Here is a 15,846-nt window from a genome sequence, read left to right as displayed (position 1 = left end):
CCAGTGATTTGTTGTACATAAAGTTTATGGTACTCGTAGCTGTTTATGTTTGGTGTACTAAATGTGAGCGATGTTGTTCTTGTTGTGATGTTGTACTTGTGCTGCACCATAAGCATGCTTAGTTACACATATTACCGGTTGCATGCAAGTCACTGCCTTGCCTTTCTCTCCCATAAGTAGTCCGTACATAAATCTTACTCTCGCTCTACCCCTCTCGCTTGCCATTTATGTAGCTTTTGTTGCTGTTGCGATTAGCGTTAATGCGTTGTTGCATGCTGCATATTGCATATTGCTTAGTGGCACAGCTGGTGCGGTTAAATTGAAATTTTGCCTTGCCTTCCGTGTGGTAAGCGCCAGCAGCAGTTAGGTGCTGCTTTATTAGTAAGGTTGCTTGTTTGTGCATATGTGCTTTGGCTCGAATTTCAGTGTCTTCAAGTGCACTAAGCTTGAAAATATTTATGTACATACATCCATGCAGTTCCGGTAACTACTGAAATTTCGCAGTAATCATGCTGTAACATGATGCTAAAGTAATAATGTCGCAAAGGCAACGCGATGCTGCCAAAAATGCACTTAGTATAAGACTGAGTACATATTAGCTCGAAAGTATAGTTAACTGAAGGTCTTTTAAGGATGCGAGTTGAAAAAATACTAAATGAAAATTCACTTTGTGATCACTTTGAGAGCGGGGGGGGTTGTAGGTGTTCTGAACTGATTTTGGTTGTTAATTAATTTTGGTTATTTTTTTCTTTAACAAAACCCACGTAAATCCAAGTTACCAACTTTGTGCAAAATTAAAAAAAAACTTTCGTTCAAGTTTCGAGCTTTTTTAAAAATTTTAAAAAATCAACCGTAATTTTTAGCCATTTGGAACTTGTACTTTATTCTACTAAAATTCAATGGGCTACAAAACTGCATACTCAGAATCTAATTAAAAACTCGAAATTTTTACGAAAATTCGTAGTTGTTTTAATTGCATAAATTTTTAAGACAGTGTCACTCGATTGGTACATTTTTACATATGTGTGCATTTTTATATTGGGCTATTGATACAAAATAAAAAAATTCGGAATATTTTTTGGTGTAGTCAAAAGCTTGGGACATTACAACAATCTGTAATTGAAAAATTTCAACAAATAATTTTTCGTGATTGGGATAAAGAAAAATATTTGACTATTCACACAATTGGGATACGCGATTTGCACCAAATTTCGGCAAATTCCCAATCTGCCTTTAAACTGGTATTCATACGGATTGTGGTAAAGAAAAACTATAAAACTATAAAAAAACTAACCAATATTAAATAATAACAAAAATAATATTTTAAAACTTGTCAAAATTTGGTGCGGCTATAATTTTTTCGTCTACTGTAAATAAGTTGACTATTATTACTTTGCCGTGCTATCATACATAGTAGCACAATGCCACTAATATTTGCCACTATATTGAAATAAAAGTGAAAAAAAATCCTGGCTACGGCCCCGCATAATACATACATAATTGTATTTACGGGCCTTTGATATAAGAAAGATTCTCGTTGATTCCTCAGCTTGTTTTATTCCATTTTTTCTATTGAAAACCTTTTTATTTCTTAGGAAAACATATGGGTTGTCAGCAAGGGCGTAGCCAGGATCTGATGAAAGGGGGCCGGGGTGATGATATTTTTTCGGTACGTGCGTGTATGTACATCGATTTTCTGGAAATTTGGATGAAAGCATTGTCAAACTTATGAAAATAATAAAAATTACTACAATCAACACTGCTGGGCGGTAAAAATATAAATAAATTTAAATCAAGCGAAAAACGTCGGTGGTAAAAACGCTGCCGCCGGAATTATGGGCCATTCAATATGCCTTTGTGAATTTTAATTTTGACAGCGGTTAACCGTAGACCGCTTTACCGTCGTTCGCTGCAATTCTGGGTAGAGCTTTAATCGAGTACAATGGGTGCAATCTAGACAGCGAAAAAGCTGGAGTATTTTCATTGGAAAAGCGTAGTTGTAAAGATGCCGTTAGTGAATTCAAATACGGTTTTTTTATAGACCATCGCCAGTACTCATTTTCATTGACCCCATCATGTTTTTTTTTTGTTTACCTGCCAAACGTGGTAGAGAAACTTTAACTCCTAGATTGGCTGTAATCGTACCGGTTTTTTTTACTTATATAACTCCGTAGTTACTCCTTCTGCATTCTTGCGATCATGCTTAACCACCTCCAAAATATGTTCAATACGCTGACCAACGGCGATAAGGTTTAGTTAATCATCTAATGTAAATTTCTTTAGCACATGTGTTTTCTTAGATTTTTTCTTTTTATTTCTTTATTTTCTAAATTTTTTGTTGCATTGGTTGCTTGTTAATTACTATTGTTTTCCGGTACCGATCCGTCAAAAGCGCCTAGTCAAATCACAACTGTGAGTGCAGTGTTATGCTACTTACAATCATTCAGACCTACATAAATGAGTGTTTACACGGAGTCCTGATTTTGTTTATTTACTTTTTCAAAGTTTGCATTGTATTTTTTGTTTAAGCTTTTAAATCGATTTTTAAGAATTTATGCACTTCTGATTTTATTTTATTTTATGTATTGTAAACATTTTTCACTAGTGCTTATTCATTTTTTATGTTAGAAGAATTTACTATTTAAATGACACAAATAAAAGAAATAACTGCTAATATATGTATTATTTACTGTCTTTACAGGTATGTTTTGGAACTACATATTTACATACATATGTACATATATACTCATGGTGACAAATTACATATTTCAGTCAGTTATGTGGTATGTATTTTGCTTTATCGAAATAACTGACGATAGCCAAGATAATTTTTATGGTATTTTGGAAAACTCATAAAGTTAGTATATTTAATTTTTGTAAGTAGTTTGGCTGGTTTCACAACTTAAGCGGACACCTCTGATAAATATTTTATTAGCACAAATGAAAATTTCCTGTTAGCCTTATATATTTCCGACCATCTACTACGGTATTTTTGTATTTCATATACTTTTTGAATTAGTTAATTGAAACAGGTGGCAGCCCTCTTCAAAAGTATTTCCAAGCTTAATAATTGTTACTCTACATATTTTAGTTAACTGGTGAATTAAGTGGAATTTTAATTTTCAAACATGTGGCAACCTCGCTAAGTACAGTTCAAAAGTAAGAAATTTTCAAGCCCCATTCGATTGATACCCATGTTTTAGTAATTCATTTAATTTATAAAATAATTTGAATTTTAATTTTTAAACAGCTGGCAACCCTCTTCCAACATCTTAAAAATATTCTTAGCGTTCAAGCTAAAGATTTCTTAAGACTCTTTCGTTTGACATCCATATTTTGATATTTCGTATAACTTGCGGCTAAGTAAACTAAATTCGACACTGAAAAGAGGTGGCAACCCTCTTCAAAATATTTTCAAACTACTACTTTCTGAAACCCCTTTCGTGTGTCACCCATATGGCGATACATATTTCTCTTACCTAATATGATTTTTTAACAGGTGGCAACCCTCCTATAGTTGAGCTAAGAAACAAAGCATTTCAAAACCATTTCGATTGATACCCAGTTTTATTTTTATTTTTATTTATTTTTTTAAATAATTTGAATATAATTTCTTAAAACTCTTTTCAAAAAAGTAAAACCTTATTGCACATCTTCAGTACAAGGATTTTAGTTTGACGCCTCCTTTTGGAAAATCGAATGAACAGTGCGGATTTGATGGCCTTGATTATTAAATAATTTGAATTTAATTTTTTAAAAGGTGGCAAGAGCTTTAATTTGGCACCCCATTTTTGAAAATCGAACGAACGGTACAGATCTTTCATCATGAACAAAAATCCCTTCGCATATTATATATATAGATTTGGGTCAAAATTACCCACCAACAGTTTAGGTGTATGAAAAAACTATGTTGGAACTCAACTGGGATGTACCTGTCATCACTGCTGTTAATTCTGACTTTGAAATTTAATATTAAATTCTGCTGGCAAGCGTTATACAAGGTCAGCATTAATATCACCGATGACAGTTAAGTCTTAGGTGAAGTTTTGTTTCAGAATCAAATTTTTGTAAAAAGTGCAGATAGAGGGTATTAAATATAAGTCCGCGTTATAATTTTAACGAATAGAAAACTCCGCAGCTTATTTTAAATTACCTAACTCTGCAAATAAAGAATTTGTTCATGAAAATTAGGTAATTTCGACCCAATCATTGTCGAAGGGTTAATTTGCATCTAATTTATTTATTTGTAATATAAAAACATTACTGCACCTTCTCATTAGTCTTCCACAATTTTATTTTACGATAAAAAGGTTAAATTTAAATCGCTGCGCAGTCAAAGATAAAATGGAATTAAATAACGAGCGAAAGCGTAAATAATATAAAACAGGTGGAAAAAGAGTGAACAAATATTCCCAACAGATTCTCCAATTAACGCAGTGGCCTTGGCATGAAATGGTTAAAATAAAAAAAGGGAAAAAGCAGGGGCACAGTCGAAGAAAAAAATAAAAAAATAAATAAACATAAAAAGCGAGTAAAACTAAAAGCTGAAACTAAAAATGCTGAAAAGTGTAATAAATAAGGTGAAATAAAATTAAAAAAAAACTGAAAAAAACGTAAAAAATTAAGAAAGAAAAATGTTTCGCAGCCCCTAAATGTATGCAACAGCAAGCATGAAAGAACATGTGGCACAGGTAAAAATGCAGCTGCATGCGCTCTCCACTCTTTTACGGTTTGTTTGACTGTACGTACATATGTATGAATTTTGCAATCTGTGTGCCCTCGCTGCACAAAATATGTCCGCTGGAGTAAACTTGCAAACGTGAACAGCAAAAAAAAAAAAACACGTATGCTTCTCGCTGGTTGATTTTTATTTCCGCTTCCGCTACATAAAAAACCATGAGCATTTAGCTGGAACAAAGCGCGCAAACAGCAAACCAGCAGCAACAACAGCAGCCAAAAGTGGAGTTGCTGTTGAGTGGCACTCGTTTGTTGTAGTTGTTGCTGTTGCTTTTAAGGTTCGTTGCAAGTACAGCATCAGGTAGTCAACGATGCAAGCAATAAAAGCAACAACAAAGTACAAGTAAAACACTGCCTGATGGTGGCATTTATTGTTGCACAAAGTGGAAGCACACACACACACACACACACGCACAAGTGTATTTATGCGACATAAGCGCTTATCTTTGGCTATGACCAGTGACCAGTTGCCAACAGCTCGCTAGTCTGTCCCCACAAATTGTGAGTGCTTGTAAGTTTTTATAAGTAAAAATTTTTGTACATACCTATGTATGTACGTTTGCTGCATAACTACGTTTATTGGCAAGAATTTTTCACTCTATTGAAATGCAACAAATATCCTTTTGAGCTGACGCTCATTTTTCGCATTTCGGCTGGCAGGGCATTTTTTGTTGGCTTTACTTACTCCAATATTCTATATACATACATACATACAAAAAAAACATTTTGGATGCCATATTTCTTTACATGTACTATATGTTGGTGGGCAACAATTTTTTACGTTTCTATTTCCACGTTTTGGCACAAAGTTTGTTTTCGCTTCGAAAGCTTATTCTTGGCTCACAAACGTCAAGTAAGTTGTGCTAACCAATTAAGTATGCCAAGCGTGTAATGCTGGAGACTAGGAAAATGGCATTGGAAAATAATGCCGATGCTGTCGAAGTGAAAAAAGAGGGTTCGATGCAAAGTGGCATAATTTTTTATTTATTTTTTTTATGCGAAAAATTTTTCGTACCAAATGCCAGAACTTCTAGTTGGTTTTGGAAGTGGATTGTCCGCCAAAGTTAGGCTATGAGAATCTTAAAGTATCTGATATTAGCACTGCACATTTATCTGTATAGGTTATGTTAAATTCAATTGGCAAGAAAGTTTCAAAGTTTCGCAGCGGGTGGATGCCACCCCTGGAGAGCTTATAACGGCTGCTTAAAAAATGCGAACCAAGGTTAGGTTAGGTTATGCTGGCTGGCCTTAGGAAGTCTCACATAGACGAATATAACATCCGTGGTCTAGACACGTTTACGACTCATGAAACAGTGGCTACTTTGTCGATTGCTCAATGCAGACCCAGCAGCTGTGCCTTGCCGTGTAACGCGAGTCTTTGGCTGCTGAATGCTGGGCACTCGAAAATCATAGCTACACAATTTCCTGTTATCAATTCCACCAGAAGTCTCGGGTCTGTGCTTCTTGTTGATGAAAGGAAATCAGTAATTTTCTTGTTGTATGAATTACACTAAATCTTTGCAAGTCTGTAACCCTGAAATCTTTTCCAAAGCCTGTCCGCTTGGCGTTGAATGAGCATATGTTGTAATTTTTTGATTTCCTGAAAAAGAATTGGTATATAGTATATCCTTCGCTAGAGGGGCGTCTAAGAGGACGCTCTGCTTGGCAAGCTCATCAGCTCCCCCATTACTTTCCACAACTTTGAGTCGTGGTACCAAATATAGGCGGATGAACTAAGGTGCTTAAATGGCAATCTCCACGAAAATGGACAGCTTTAGAGTAAGTAATGAAATGATTCCACCTAACCATTCTCTAAGCAGCTGCTAAAGTGGGCATTCCACGCGATATTTTGTTTTATCACGTGGATGCCAATCGGACAGTGAGCTTTCAAAATACACCGACCAGTATTCAGAATTGAAAACTCATTCGGAACGGAGTTTTGACTATTAATATAGTCTAGCTAGTTAATAGTCAGCCGCAACTAAAAGAGAAATCGCGGATACCCCCTCTAAGTAGGTCTGAGCGCTCCCAAAACCCTTCTTGCCGATTGTCTGTCAGAGTCGTTATTATCCTTTCTTGTCGACATCTTGCTTTTGAGCAGGCAACCAACTACTTCCATATATGACCAATCCCGTCTGGAAGCCACTAGATTAACCTGCAAAAGATCCCTCAACCTATCCTTGCGTCAAGCGCCGACACATTCGCGTAAAGGTGCACTAGCGGATCCTTCCTACCATTGTCGCCCGTCCACTCATCCCTTAAGAAGATATGAATGAAGAACGAGCTCTTACTTGCCAGACTAGCCACAACTGATTGTTTATCTTTTTATCGCAGCATAATTGCGATGGCGCTATTAAGAACTCATCTGTAGAGCTGTTGATTTTCAGAAGGTCTTTCGTGCTTTTCCTATTAAACCGCGGCCATAATGGCATGAAGGCCTTACAAACATTTCGTTTGATCTTTTAGTCCTTCGCAACGTCTAAGGACAAAACAACGCAATGAGCTTCAAAGCGGTGAGCGGCTTAAAATTAAAACATATTAAATACTATTTAAGGCCACGCAATCAGCGGCATTTTTGACTGGAAAGCCGCTCGTTGCGTGACCTTGTGTATTCACAAATTTTTCTAATAAGATAATGGATAGTTGTAGAACATTTCCTTCATAGTGAATTTTTCAATGACAGTTTTCATCAATAACTGCTTTGTTCGGCACCTGAAATTTAGTGATCATAAAACGCCATTCTAACTTTATTTTCGAGTAGTTCATGATCAATTTTTTTGGAACCTAAAAGTGTCTGATTCTCCCAATATTTAATCTGATACTAAATTTTATTGATTGGCCCATAAACGATATAACCTAAACTTCTCTTTCACAAGTATGACCCAGCCCCACTATTGTTTCTTTGAATCGAGTTATATCGGGAAGTGGTTCCTAGCACCACTCACTATGCAAACTTAACAAAATTTTGCCTCCATTTTTGTTTCGTTTATTTTTCTTCATGCTCGCTGCTATTTGCTTTCTTACACCTTCTGTGCGCGCCACCTCAACCACTTGGCTGAAATCGCTTTTGATTAACTTTTAATTTATTTGATTTATGTGCGCTTTTCGTTCCAAATTCTCAACACAAATTCGCATAAAAACCTCAATGCTATGCTCAGCGGAATTTTATGTTTGGCATATCAGCTAAATTGGGCAAGGAATCTGGTTTTGCTGCCTTGTATGCTTGTGGCGTTTCTTTATTCGTTGTACAGTGGCTTTTGTTTGCTTTTAGACAGAGAAGAAGTGGTGGAAAAAGAAGTGAGAAAAAATAAATGCTTTTAGATTGAAATTAGTGTGCACAAAAATTTCTTAACAATGCAAAAAATACGGGCATGATTTTTGTTTGACTCAGCGCATACTTTTAGGCGCTCAAGTAATTGGAACGTGTTCTGGGAAGACATGAAGGCAATTTTCATTCGTAGCTGACTCAAAAATATGAAAAAGTTTGCTTAAGACATTCAGTAAAATGAGAAACTAACAAAAAAACAGCAGAGTATATTTGAATGGAACTCAAAAAAATTTGTTGCATACTTTTAGGCAGAAACACATATACTTACTGTTCAGCAGCAGTCTCAAACCCTCAAAAATATACAAAAAAAAATCTTTAAAAAGGATATGGATTGGTTATGAGCCGCAAACACACGTTTCGCAACATCGAGTCCTGCGTGAAGATCCAGAAGGAGATTTCAGGAAATCCTGGATACGGCAAATTGGGTTCACCGCTCGACGTCGAACTATTCGTATCGCCATCGTCTGAGCTGCACGAGCCATGGCAGCTTGAGCCGGACGAAGAAGTGTAGGAATCATCCTCATCGTCGTCGTCATCACCGCCGCCTCTGCCTCTGTCTCTGCCACTACCGGCGGCACGCCTCGTCACCACTTCGTTGCCGCGCCCGCGCTCAATGCTTGCCAACGAACTGCGACTGCCGCCATGACGTCGTCGCTGCCGCGCTCCCTCACTCACTGTTGCCGCATTACGCGCGTCACTACGTGTAGCGCGCTCCTCATCACTGCGCTGTTGTGAACGTGAGCGCGAGCGTGATCGTGAACGTTCACGTGATGAGGAGGATCGCGAATGGCGCGTGTCACGACTTTGTTGTGGCGAACGGGTTGGTGCAGTTGCTGCGCCGCCACTTTGCTGCTGCTGCGCCTGCTGGTTAGTAGATTTGCTAACGCTGCGCTTGCTACTCGATCGCTGCACTGGCCGCTCCGGCCTGCTTGCATCTGTAGGCGGCTGCGATGGTGGCGCGCTTGACTTATTACTAGTAGGATTGTTGCTTGTTGTTGTGGTTTTAGTAGTATTTTTTGAGTTTGCTGTAGTCTTAGTTGTGCTATCGCCGCCAGCAGCACTCTTGGCACTTGAGGAACTTGGTTTTCTCTGCTTATTCCGACTGCGCCCGCTCCCACTGCCGCCACGCGCTGAGCGGCCGCCGGCGCTGCTGTTGCTGTGCGCGCTGCCATGACGCTGCAGCGCTTCTGGCTGACAGCCCGCATTGCCAATATTGAGTACGACTGCGCCACCCGCATTGCCGCCACTGCCGCTTACGCCATTTTCCGTCGCCGGCGTCGCGTTGGAATGCATTTTGTAAAGCGATGGCGCTGCTGCCGCGGCCAGTTTCAAGTCGCCTCCTGCGGTTGTTATTGTTGTTAGTGTATTTGGTGTTCTTGCTGCTGATTCAGTTGCTTTGCCAGTTATTGTTGTTATTGTGGTATTACTAGTTGTTGTTGTTGTTGCTACTTCTTTTGCTATCTTTAACCTTGATCGTGTTGCTGCTGCATAGCCGCCACTGCTGTTGCTGCCACTCCTGTGGATGTTGTTGCCAATATTGTTGCAATTTGTTGCTGTGTTCGTCGCTCCCCCAGACGTCGCTGCTGCTGCTGTGCTACGCTGCCCATTACTAGCCGCTTCTAATTGGGCAGCTGTGGCCGCCAACTTGCGTATATCGATTGTTTGACAAGCGTTCCGATCGCCGCTTGCATTACTGCCATGCGTGCGTGGGGTTGATGTAATGGTCGTTGTTGTCACGGCTGTCGTAGGCGTAATTGTTGATATTATTGTATTTCTGTTCACATTATTCAGTCTCGACTCCGATGCGGAGGAGTGAAACATTTTACGCGAGTGTTTCAAGTGTTTCCAATGAGATCTCTGTTGATGGGGTTGACTTTGAGTGTGTGGTGAGTAAGAAAAAGCCGAGAGGTGTCTGTGAAGAAGTTTTGGTAGAGAGCGGAAAATTTATAAGATGTGTTTCTTTTGTTGAGTTTTTACTTTCTTTATTATTACTAAAATTTGTTGCTACTCTCTCCGGCGTTCTTCTTTTGATGCTGATTTTTGGTTTCTTTTCAGCGTGTCTGTGAAACTGTTGAGTTTAAGTAGTTGAGTGTCAGTTCCTTGATTTTGTTTTGGGAATAGAGAGCTGAAATGATAAAAAGAGACAAGAAAATATTATTTAGTTTTATTATATAATTTACTGTTACTATAATTTATAGTTAAAAATATAGATTTTTGTACATTTTTAACAAAGATATTGAAAAAGTTTTTCCTTAGCTGGGCTATTGCAACGTCATTTCCATTAAAGAAAATTAAAATCTATGAGAAAACTGAAAGTCGACCATTTTTAACACACTTAGGGCCTTATTCATAAAAAGTAAAATAGATTTAAAAAGTTACATAAAGTGAAATTGTGATAAACATTTTCGATTTATAAAACAGTTAAAGTCTTCTTTATTTTTAATGAACTTGTGTGTAAATGTTTATCCAAATAAAAGAAACCCACATAAAACATAGTATTTTTAACCACATTACAATTTCTGTAATTTTTTTCGAAACCCAGCAGGAAGTAAAAAAATATGTTGGTTTTAAAAATCTTCACTTTCTAATTTTTTTTTTTTTACCTTTTCAACTATTTTTTTCATGTTTTTTGTAAATTGCTGAGATACCCCAGTCTAAAGCTAATTACATTTTTTATTTTTTTTTTTAATAACAAATATTTTTTGCTTAAAAAATGTCTTATTTTAATTTTTGTTTCTTTTGTGGCATACGAATTTTAGTTTTGGTTAGTTTTCTGCATTTTTTTCACTTGTTTATTGTCAAATTAATAACTAATATTTACATGCAACAGCATTTTTGTTCTTGCAAAAGAAATCCTTTTATCTTAAAAATATGGAAAACAATAACATTAAAAAAACTGTATGTCTCATTCCTGCGATAAAATTTTTTTTTTTTAAAACAGAAAGCTGTATTAAATGCTTCGCATCACTCACGCCCTACAGCCAAAGCGAAGCTTTCGATTTTCGATTTGGATGTGTTGCTAATTGCAAACACCCGCAGGACAACAAATAAAAATGATACTCGAAAATAATGACACAGGACGGAGGAGGGCAAATAAATATCAAATCAACTGACGCAGCACGTTTCATTTTATAGCGCTTTTGTTTGAGCCTTTTTTCGTTTTATTTTCCTTTTCCAATTGCACATTTCTCGCATCGTTGCTAAATAGCTTTTACCTTTCTTGTTGTCATTACTGTTGCCGCTCCCATTCATGTTGTTATTGCAGGTCGCGTACGTGCTTCTCGGGAGCTTTTGTTGTTGTTATTCTTGTATTGACAGCCTGCGTTACATTGCGCTGTGCCTTTGCGTCTGCCAATCACGTTTGCAATCAGTGTTGCCAGGTAGACGATTTGGTCGTCATTTGGAAGATTTTTAACTGCCTTGACCATTTGACGATTTCGAGAAGCAAATCACCATTTTTTCATTGCGTACACTTTTTTATTGCCAGTTGTTTTAGTGGCGATTTTTCGATTTTTTTTACAACACAAAAATCTTTAACCCAAACTAAAAGATTTTATATTTGTATTCTAAAAGTATTCTAAAGTAGATACCAAACTTCCCATTTCAGGCCTTTCTTTTGAATTCTAAGGTTTTTTTGGAAAGGGTTTCTTCACCAGGAAATATGGACATCCGCTTCTACTGTGTTGCCATATGAGCGAAAATTGTATTTCCGCTTAGGTTTTAAAGCAATTTTCTGATTTAAAAGTTCGACAGAAAAATCGCTTATGTACCCAAGTACCTCCAACACACAAGGGTTAAAGAAATATTTCTAGCATCAAATTTTGTTATCAGCTTAGTTCATTGAATAATATGTATGTCATTTATCTAAATGCAATTAAACATATTTCTGTCATAAGTAATGTGAATTTTTGTAATTCGTAAAAGTTTTATTAAAAATTTTCGAGAACCATTTTGACGATTTCTATATTCAACTACCTGGCAACACTGTTTGCAATGCCCATAACCAGGCGCCCGCATATGTTTTATACATATATGAGGTCGCATCAAACAACAACAATAACAAGAACAACAAAAGTATTCTAGAGCCTTGTCACATATTTTTGTTCGTACATATTTGCAGAGCGTGCGTGATACTTCTCTTCTCTCGCCTTATTATTTGTCATACGTGCAATATTTGTTGTTAATACTTTTATTGCAGCACACGTCCCAACGCTGGCTGTGTTGTGTCCCAGGCGCGTGCAAATGGTATTAAAAATCAATTCACATTGAGCGAGGGTGTAGGAGGAGAGTGGCTGCAAAAAACCATTCATATGCTTCGCTAGGCTTCCGCTTTTTATAAACTGCAAGGTACATAAATTGAATGCGAGGTCCGCAAAAAATTTGGGTTGGAAATGATTCGCTGAAAAAACGTAGAAATTATTTTGTCAAAAACGTGTTTCCATTTCTGTTGCTCATTAAAACGGAGGAAAAATAATCTGAATTTACACTTTTTTTAGTTTTTGCATTTCTTGTTGTTGACAATTAGGAAGCGCACTCATATGGCATGTGGTAGCTGAAATGCGATTATTTTTTCGTGGCATGCGCTGACCTTCGGTTGTGGGTATAAATTACAGGTGTAATGAGTTTCTGATGCGGGTTTGATTCATTTTTTTCGATTTTTTTTGTTTCAGGTGCCTCACAGCTTTTCGACTAAATTGAATGCCCCACTTTTCTTAGGACTGGGACCTGGGAGAAAAAATGCATTTTCGAAAGTGAAATGGGGTTGTTTTACTGATTATAATTTCGATTACTATACATTACTATCCCCCCACTGGGGCCGTGCGCCCCTAAGGAAAATAATAATTTTAAAATGTTGCTCATACGCCTGGTCATCCTTAAGCTACTTGTCCTACAAAAAGGTCCGAAATAAAAAATATTCCTGTAAAAAAAGAACTTACCAAAGAGAAGGTACTGCCAATCTTTACCCCATGAGTTCCTGGCCAACTTCTCCGCGACGCGATTCCCTGCACTATCAATATGATCTGGTGCCTACATTGGCAATCAAAAGTGGGTGCATGATGCTTTTCATTAATATTTGCAATATTTTTCAAGTTAATAAAACAAAAATATGGTTCATGCTTTAATCAATACCACATAAGTGAGTTTTCCAACTTTATACAGAACTTAGAAAAATTCAAAAAATTTTCGTCTAAATTTGGAACTTTTTAATCAGAATTTTTAGAACAGTTTTGAGTATGCAGACAGATCGATTTTTAATTCTAGTAAAACAAGTGCAAGTTTTACGCGCCTTAAAAAATTGCGTTGATTTTTATAATTTTTTATTGCTGACCGATTTGTGGAATAAAATTTCCCAGTACCGTTGGCAAACAAAATTAAGAAAATTAACGCTATATTTTATAAATTGCAATTGTTATATGCATAAAACCGCAAAATCCGTCGAAAAAAAAAATCATTAAAAAGTTCCAATTTTAGATGAAAGTTTGAAAAGTTGACATATGTGGTTTCGATTAAAGCATGAACCATATTTTTATAAAAAAAATTTAACTTGAAAAATATTGCAAATATTAAACAAAAAACACCATGCACTCGCTTTTGATAGCTAGTGGAAATGAGTCTGACCGGGAAAATGCTCTTGCCAAAGGCGAACAGTTTAACAGATATTCGAGTGCCTCCTTAATGCGATCTCTGCTTGATGCCGGCGCCCTGCATGAAATAACCATCCACCGACCCTTTTATCAAGCTTCCGTCTAGAAATTCACGGGTGTCGCTCATTCCTAAAGGTGATGTGAGTTTTGAAAGAGCTAAAAAACCAGTCTACTCTCGCAGATATCAGAAAAAGTCGAAGCTTTAGAAGCCTTTCTTTGTACGTTTTGACTTTTTTTATTTAGTTATTTATTTATGAATTTTGATAAGTATTTGTATACGTCTTAGAAGGGTATATTCTTGGAATGAGAACTCGCCGGCGTAAAATATAATGACAGCATTTGTCTTTGTTTTTTTATTTCATACCTACCAATAAAAATCTCCTTAAACATTTTAACCATATTTAAATTTGCCGTTCATAATTTGAGCAAGAGTAAGAAGCTAAAAAAAGCTAAATGATTTTAAGAAAAAGCTAAGAAAAAAGCTTGAAGCTAAACAGGAGTTTTCCGGCTAAACCCAAATAAAAAAACCTAAATCTAGTCGGAACAGAGCTTAAATGGCAACACTGCTCTATACAGATACCATATATAGATTCTTGTTTTTTTCATTTCATGGTTGAGGTGATATACTTACCAATTCAATAATACTTTATGCACTAAGTTCTTAAAATAAGTTCAGATAAATGTTATCTGTGATGAGTTTTCACATCATTTAATTTCAATTTTGTTTAGTTTTTTTTTGGCTCGTTGAAAGTGATACAGATTGATGCTCACTTTGAGCTGTCTGCCAGCGTGTAGCGCCTCCGGCTAAACGGCAAATGATATTAAGTTGCAATATTGAAAGTTTCATTGCAAAACTTTTTAATTACATACTTATGCTGCTTTAAGTATTAAATTAAGTAGAGGCGTGCGTGGCAGAGGATGCAAAACTAAAATACATAATTTCAATTGAAAAGAGAACATATGTATGTATGTAAGTGACATTTTGACTAGTTTTGGCCATTTTTCTTTTGTTTATTTAATGTTTATATTTTTAATATAAGAGTTTAGCACTTTACCTAACCAGCGCCAGATAAATCCACATACCAAGCTACACGCAAAAATTATTAAAATTCAACAAACTTTAACATTTGCATCCGAAACTTTTAAAATCTTTATTTAGAACTTTTAGAAAAATGCAGTTTTGTAGCTCATTCAATTTTAGTATGTTAAAGTGCGAATTTCAAGACGCAAGATGCGTTGATTTTTAATAATTTTTTTTTTGCTGATGGTGCTGGGAATTTTCTCCCATACAAACGAAATTGTCGAGCATATTTTCGGTAAAGGGCTATACTTTTATAAAAAAAAAAAAAATAATGTAATGGCTATATGAATGGATACAAAGGCCTATAGCGCTTTTACGTTGTGTCAGATAACTTTTTCCTCCACAGCGACCGCTGGTAAAATTTCCTGCTTAACATTTTTGTACAACGTACCGACACCCTAGCTGCCACTTTTTCTGTTCTAACATGAAACCACTTCAAAATAAAGGTCTCTAAGACCCGTTATTTTAGGAGCTAGGGGCTTGAAATGGTCTACAAAATAATTTCTCGCTAAATTTTAATGTAGAAATCTGCGTATAGAAATTATATTTGAAGGAGTGATATAGATAATATTTTCGATTACCTAACTCCACTTACGGCCAAATTGTTAAAACTTTTACCCTACGTAAAAAAAATATACCCGTACCCGTACCCGTACCCGTAAAACTAGTACCTACTACAACAAAGTTGGGCAGCGAGACATCCGCTTTCATAGTCCAACGCGTTTGTTCTTGTTGAGTTACCAGTACAATGTTACATATTATTTATGTTCGTTGGTGTACTAGAGTACCCTGATCTCATGTCAAATGTCAAGTGTACTAGAGTACCCTAATCTCGTGTCAAATGTCAATTGTTGTTCGGTACTGCACCGTTCTACACTTTTAGTGCACTAATGGAACAAACTTATCATGTATTCGAAACCACACGTTTTCTTATAAAAGTTACTCATACGCCACGTAAACCCTAAAATTATCTTCTAAAGATTACGCATACGACGTGTACGCCAGTTTTTCGTCCCATTTTAAATTCATGTGTTGACTGTTTTTAAATACAAAAA

The 15,846-nt window shown here is 36.5% G+C and overlaps 1 protein-coding gene across 1 annotated transcript in view; it reads right to left on the bottom strand.

Annotated features, from left to right (window-relative positions):
• The window catches only part of LOC118748752, a 305,281-nt gene that overhangs the window by 164,814 nt on the left and 124,621 nt on the right, over nucleotides 1-15,846 (bottom strand). Inside the window, exon 3 of the mRNA XM_036483405.1 lies at nucleotides 8,394-10,190. Coding sequence (XP_036339298.1) covers nucleotides 8,394-9,886 — 1,493 coding nt within the window. The 5' untranslated portion in view covers nucleotides 9,887-10,190. The remainder of the gene's footprint in view (nucleotides 1-8,393; nucleotides 10,191-15,846) is intronic.

Source organism: Rhagoletis pomonella, unplaced genomic scaffold (genome assembly GCF_013731165.1).
Source record: "Rhagoletis pomonella isolate Grant_MI unplaced genomic scaffold, Rhpom_1.0 Rhpom_scaffold_00013, whole genome shotgun sequence".
Classification (NCBI taxonomy): Eukaryota; Metazoa; Arthropoda; class Insecta; order Diptera; family Tephritidae; genus Rhagoletis; species Rhagoletis pomonella.
Note: the sequence above shows the minus strand (reverse complement) of the source record. Positions and strands in the feature narration are given on the sequence as shown.